At 44.1% G+C, this 6,699-nt stretch overlaps 1 protein-coding gene across 1 annotated transcript in view; it reads left to right on the top strand.

Moving 5' to 3' along the window:
• LOC107104095 (ankyrin repeat domain-containing protein 26-like) overlaps positions 1-6,699 on the top strand; it is a 34,311-nt gene that overhangs the window by 25,773 nt on the left and 1,839 nt on the right. Inside the window, exons 29-39 of the mRNA XM_015404013.1 lie at positions 492-1,051; positions 1,133-1,285; positions 1,426-1,601; positions 1,848-1,941; positions 2,444-2,521; positions 2,709-2,843; positions 2,910-3,022; positions 3,178-3,307; positions 4,079-4,360; positions 4,444-4,670; positions 4,830-5,019. Of these exons, the coding sequence (XP_015259499.1) occupies positions 492-1,051; positions 1,133-1,285; positions 1,426-1,601; positions 1,848-1,941; positions 2,444-2,521; positions 2,709-2,843; positions 2,910-3,022; positions 3,178-3,307; positions 4,079-4,360; positions 4,444-4,670; positions 4,830-5,019 (2,138 nt within the window). The remainder of the gene's footprint in view (positions 1-491; positions 1,052-1,132; positions 1,286-1,425; positions 1,602-1,847; positions 1,942-2,443; positions 2,522-2,708; positions 2,844-2,909; positions 3,023-3,177; positions 3,308-4,078; positions 4,361-4,443; positions 4,671-4,829; positions 5,020-6,699) is intronic.

Below are 6,699 nucleotides of genomic sequence, written 5' to 3' on the forward strand. Positions count from 1 at the left end.
TCATCCATCCTTTCATCCATCCATCCATCCATCCATCCATCCATCCTTTCATCCATCCATCCATCCATCCATCCATCCATCCTTTCATCCATCCATCCATCCATCCATCCATCATCCATCCATCCATCTATAGAAACGTTTCATTGTTAGTTTAACTTTTTCTGAGGAAGCAGGTTTTTCTAACCACCTGATCTAATCTACTCTAATGTGATCAGGAGCAAATATTAATTTCAGAAAGTTTAGAAATGATCCTCCAGGGGTTTAGGGTCGTGATGAAAGCATCTCCATCTTCAGGGTTAGGGTCGTGATGAAAGCATCTCCATCTTCAGGGTTAGCGTCGTGATGAAAGCATCTCCATCTTCAGGGTTAGGGTCGTGATGAAAGCATCTCCATCATCAGGTAGATCTGCAGCCGCCACCTGTTGTGGAGGGAAGCTGCATCACTGGCTTCTAGTCTCTATAACAGCGTCTGACTTGATCTGTTTCTCCTCCTAAAGCAGCCTGTCCTTCTGTTATTTGACCGCCTGTTTGTTAACTGTTTTAAAGGTGAATTAGCCTCCCAGCGTGAGGCAGTAAGCAGCCTGTCACAGAAGCTGGCCAAAGCTGAAGCTCGTGCAAACAGCATGGAGAACGAGGTGCATCGGGTCACTCTGCAGCTAACGGAGAAAGGTCTGCTGCTGGACGTCCTGCAGAGAGAGAAGGAGCAGGCGGCGACTCGCACCAAGGAACTAGAAAACGCTCTGCATGCAGAGAGGGAGCAGGTCAGCCGTGCAGCGGCGCGCCATGAAGCAACGCAAGAACGGCTAGCCCAAGCCCAGAGCGAGGCCATGCTGCTACGGCAACAACTAGAGGAGGCCAACAACAAGGGGTCTGCAAAGGAGCGTGCCGTCACAGACGCCCAGGAGCGCTTCACAGACATCCTGTCCAAGCTGCGCTCTGATGGCGAGGGGAGGGTTCAGATGGTGGAGGACAGAAACAAGGAGCTGGCTGCCAAGGCTGCAGATCTTCGTGATCAGATTTATAAGTTAGAGGAAGAGAAAAATGAACGAGAGGTAAGACCGTAGCAACAAGTTCTCCAGGGCATCTTGTTCTGTTTACCTGAATCCTTCCTGCTCTGCTGTTCATCTGCATAGACCAGCATGAGGCAGCTGCAACAGGAGCTAGCCGACTCTCTGAAGAAGCTGTCAATGAGCGAAGCCTCCCTGGAGGTCAACACACGCTATCGCAACGACCTGGAGGAGGAGAAAGCTCGGCTCCTCAAAGACAACGACCGACTCAGAGGAAAGGTACCTGCAGAACGAGATCAATTAAAAACAGTCAGTGATTAAGGAGCAGAATGACACCAGTTTGAACACAACTAACCTTTGAACCATTTTAGCTGAGCGTACACGCTGCAGAAACACCATTTGTTTTGACTCTTGCTCAGCTTGATGAAAGCGAGGATCAGTACGTTCAGGCAGAGCGACGGATCAACAGCCTGAAGAGCAGTCTGGGCGACAGGGAGAAGGAACTAAGCAGTGCAGCTCAGAAACTCCAGGAGGCGCTGTCTGCCGCCGCTGCTGCCGAGCTGACCGTCAAACAGCTTGAGGGCGCCGTGCAACGGTACGAACAAACACAAGCTTTGAGTGAATCAGGTTAAGCATAGAAAACGTTTCTCTGGGTGTTGGAGTTAGTTGGATCTCCGTCACATTTTATTCTTTAGGATTCTGGTTAATTCTGCATGTTTCACCAGAAACCTTTGATTAGATGCTATGATCAGCTTGTTTTTTGAACGTTAACTAATCCAGGGAGCCTCCGTTGTTCTGTGAGGTCAGTGTTCGGCTCTGATGATGATCTAATGTCCTCCAGGCTGGAGATCGAGAACGCCCGACTGGAAGCTGCTGCAAAGCAACAGGCCAATAAGATCGAGGTTCTTCAGAAAGGAGCTCAGGAAGCTGCTATGGTGACCAATCATTTTCCTTCTGAGTCTTTATGTTCCTACTTCAAGCTAAAAAGTAGAAAAAAGTCTCTGCTCTGCACTTCAGTCAGATGTGAGTTTCTTTATTGAAGCTGATGTTAAATTGAAGGCTGTGCGATCTTTTCCCAGCTAGCTGACAGCTCGCCTGGAGGAGGGGTCAGTATTGTAATGTTGCTTCTCTGTGTGGCTCGGTTCTTCTTGCTTCACTGGTTCCTTTTATCCTTTTTTATTTTTAACTAGTTTAAAGTAAATCCATTTGATCATTAAGAGGAAAAAGAAAAGTTGCTTTAGTTTCATCAGGCAGAGCTGGAATAATGAATATCTTGGTGATGGAGATCCTCTTTCCTCTCAATCTGTGGTCTTTCTTTCAGTGGTGACTTTACTAATGCATGTTATGACCTTTAGTTTGCTCTCAGCCAATCAAACCATACATGTTTAGTTGTTTTTAACAGCAGCAGAAACGTTTAAGTTGGGTTCTTTTCTCTAGGTGCGAGGCCGTCTGGAAGACATGGTAACTAATCTCCAAAGCAGCAAAATGACCTTAGAGGAGCAGCTGAACAAAGAGGCAAGTTGCTTATTTTCTCCTCATGATGCCATTTTATTTGTTCAATGTTGTAAAACAAAGAAGAAAGTCTCTCTGTAGGACAGAAGTGGAGGGGAAAAAATATCTGTAGTCTAAATCATTAAAAACTGCTTATGATGAGATGATTTTAACTTTAACCAGCAGTTTTTTTGTGTTTTATTGTCCATAGGTCCAAAAACAAAGCAGGTTATCTCACAGCGCTCAGGATTCCCAGACGCTGTGGGAGGAGGAGCTGAAGAGCCGCTCTAAGTTAGGCCTGCGTCTGGCCGAGCTGGAAAAGGAAAAGGGAGAGCTCACCTCTCAGGTGTTTACACTGAAAAGATGGACGATGAATCCATCGGCTTTTGACTCACTGAGATGTTAACTCTAGATGGAGATGGAAAAGAAGAAAGCGAAGAAAATGGCCGAGCAGAAGAAGGCGGCCGACACGCGCCTCGATCAGGAGATGAAGAGGAACATGGAGCTTCAGAAAGAAATGTACAGGTGACCTTTGGTCTCTTCTCCGTGAGTCCAGCCTGCTGCTTAGACCCCAACAGGATCCACTAGAACCATCCATCACTCTGCTGTTTATAAAAAGATTTTTATGTCATTTATGAACTTTGTTCTTTGCATATTTATTTAGTAAATCTGTGTTTAAGGCTACGCACTTTATTGAAGACTGCAAAGAAGAAGCTGCGTGATCAAGATGGCGGTGGAGCCGAGGCGTCCTCTCTGCGGTTGGATCAGGGCCGACCGGCTGACGCCACCTTGGCATGGATGAAGGAAAAGGTTTGTCCATCCCAGGCTGCCGTAAACTCCACATAATGTGCTGCTTAGATTCTCCGCTGCCTCGAAACAACAGAATCCATTGCTGCAGATTGGGATTAATAATAAAGATCGATGCTCTTATAAAACATTTAGTTTGAGAGATGCTGAAAAGTTTGGCCTCTAAACCAGAAAGTTAAACTCATCATCAAACCGCTTCAGCATCACGACGTCTTCAGGACGGTTCAGCTGCTGCTGCATCAATCAGGTGTTAGTTTTTATCCCTTTACTCCCGTATTATAGATATACTTTAGCAGGTTTGGCCTCTTTTTTACAGAATCTATATCTTTAGGAAATGTTAATCTATATCTTTGGGAAATGTTAATCTATATCTTTGGGAAATGTTAATCTATATCTTTAGGAAATGTTAATCTATATCTTTGGGAAATGTTAATCTATATCTTTGGGAAATGTTAATCTATATCTTTGGGAAATGTTAATCTATATCTTTAGGAAGTTTTAAGGTCTTATAAACGGCCGTGATGGACGGGGTTTAGCCTGCAGGCCTTGAGTTTGATGCGGGCTCTAACAGATTCTTAATTTTCTAACCAGCTTCTCTGTCTAACGGGCATCCCCTCGGCATGACGCTGCCACCACCATGTTTAAGCTATTTCTGTAGATCAACCATTAATAACTCCTGATAAGTTGATTGATTGTTCTTGATTTTAGAAGGTTTCAGAGTGAATTCAAAGGTTGAGATGTTTCTTTGCTTTCCGACCCTTCCTCTGTCTTTAGGTGGATGATCTGCAGGGACAGCTGGAGAAGGAAACGTCTCATCGTAACCAGCTAGAGAAGATCAACGAGGAGCTTAAGGATCAGGTGGCGTCCCTAAAAGGATTGGGCCGTAGTCACGATGAGCAGGAGAGAAGCAAGAGGCTGCTGGAGGAGGAGGTGTTGGAACTGAGGCGCCGACTGGAGGCCAATCAGATCCAGAGGGAGCAGCACCGCCGTGAGATGGAGGAGAAAGCCCAGCGGGACCTTAAAGACAAACTGGAGCAAGTCAACCTGTTCCTGCAGGTAAAAGCTGGTCCAGCCAGCTGCATGAATCCAGTAACTAAATAACCGCTGCTGCTGCTTCAGTTTAATAAGCTCCTTTCTAGTCCCAGGCAGCTTCTCAAGAACAACTAGACCAGCTTAAAGCTGCCAACGAGGCCAACCTGCGCACCCAGCTGGAGCAGAGGATCCAGAAGCTGGAGGCGGAGCTGGGCCGGGCCCGCAGCGGTCAGCTGGAGAGTCTGAACCAAAGAGAGTCTGAGCTAGAGCGCTACCGACAGCTCTACAATGAAGAGATGCGCCAGCGGAAGTCCCTCGCTGCTAAACTGGACAGGTTGAAGCTTTCTTCACATTTCATTCAATTCAGTTTATTTCTATTGCACCAATTCACACACGTCGTCTCAAGCTCTTCACAGTTCAGTTTATCCTTCTGCTTTTCAGCAGCTGAACATGTAGAAGAAGTGAAACTGATTAGCTTCTCTTTGTGCCTCAGGGCCAACAGTCGGCTCTCAGAAGCTAACTCCAAGCTGCTCAGCGAGCGCAGCAGGTCTTTCCTGGCTAACGGGAGCCCGGTGCGTCTCTCCCCAGCGGACCCCGGGGCCGCCGTCGGGTCCCTCAACAGGAGCTTTGGTTTTCCCCTCAGTCCTGTGACAGAGCGCGGGGTGGAGGACTACCTGGCTAAGGTCTGCCCAGTCCTGCATTTCACCCTCAGTGTCAGAAATTAGAGAACATTTCATCTGATTTCTTTGGAACTGGAGTTTTTATGTTAAAGTATTTGTTTTCTTTTATAAAAAAAAAAAGGATTTGACTTCAGAGAAGAAGTTAGATATGAATAAAACATCCCTACAGTTTAGTCTCATAACTATATTTAATGAGGAATTTCCCCAAAAATCACTTTATATTTATTTTTCTGCAACGTGAAAGATTCAGTTTTTTTCTTTATCATTTCTGTCCAAAGTCTTTTCACTATTACCTCTAACTTGTCTTCTATTTCTCACTCTTTTAGCTTCTAGCTCAAAAGTCTGTTTTCTCCTCCCTTCAGCCAGACTCATAACCAGGTGTGTTGCTGCTTTCAGCTGACTGGTTGCTGTTTCCCTGCTTTGGCCTCAATTCATGCTTCGCTCATCAGAGTCGACAGAAAGTCGGCAAACAAGCTTCAGAAGATTTCGTTAGAAAAAACCTTTTTACCAGAATTGGAGCAAACAGCATCAAGTTTGCAGATAATAATTCAGTGTGAGGATAATAAAGCATCCTGCTGTGTGAAAACCTTTAGGTTTGTAGAAAACTAATGAACAAACAGAAACATAAAGGCATGAAGTCAGGATTAGAAACTAAAAATCTAACTTTCTTTAGTTGGAAGAGCAACACGGCTTTCCGAAATTAAACCAGAAACATTAACAGGATTATATCAGATAGTTTATAAAGAATAATTATATAAACAATCATTAAGTTCTTGGATGACACGGTGGTGGCAGCATCATGCTGTGGGGTTAGTAAGTGCTGGTAAACAAGGCTGGAAGACAATCGGGTAGATCAACAACTTGATCTCATCAAATCCCAACATAAAAGCTGCAGATTGTCTCCATGGAAACACCGTAGGGCTGTTTACCCAGCGGGAAATGACTGACCGGTGCAGGACTGCTGCACAGCTAACGATACCTGGGTTTGCTTTGAAATGCAGCTTCTCTGCATGTTTTTAGAAATATCTTCAATCGTTTCACTCTTATCAAAGTAAATCAAAGTTTTCTTTTTCCTCACTTAGTTTTTTTACACTTAAAGTCAAAGTAGGATTTAAAGAAAAGTTCTCTAGATTTTTCTTTGTATTTTCAGCATCTCTGCTGTGGAACCATGAATCCATCAGTTTATAATTTTAGAGCCTTATTTCAGTGAAAGATGATTCAGTTCTGCTCAAACCAACAGAGTTCTATTAGCTTGCATTGTTTTTATTTTTTAATGGCTCCCTGACCCCCAAATAATGCTGCCTTTCCTAAAACCAAAGAAAGCAAACCTGTTGTTATGCACGTGTCTGGCCAGTAGGTGGTGATAATTGTTTAATTATAGACATTAAGAGGCTAAGTGGAAGAATATAGGAGCATTGGTTTTATTACTATTATCCATCATTTCCTTTTTATTCTGAACATTTTCAACCTCCAGAATAAATAATAACCCATCGCCTGCTGCTGATGACATCATTAAACAACAATCTCTGTTTTTTACAGCAATATGCTGAAAGTTGTTTTTCTTATCTGCATTGGGAGAGAAAAAGCAGCAGAAATCTTTACTTCTATTAAAGTCCTTTTAAACCGAGCCTCAATTCAATTCAATTCAATTCAGTTTATTTATATAGCGCCAAATTCACAACA

Source organism: Cyprinodon variegatus, unplaced genomic scaffold (genome assembly GCF_000732505.1).
Source record: "Cyprinodon variegatus isolate N-32 unplaced genomic scaffold, C_variegatus-1.0 Scaffold1613, whole genome shotgun sequence".
Lineage (NCBI taxonomy): Eukaryota > Metazoa > Chordata > Actinopteri > Cyprinodontiformes > Cyprinodontidae > Cyprinodon > Cyprinodon variegatus.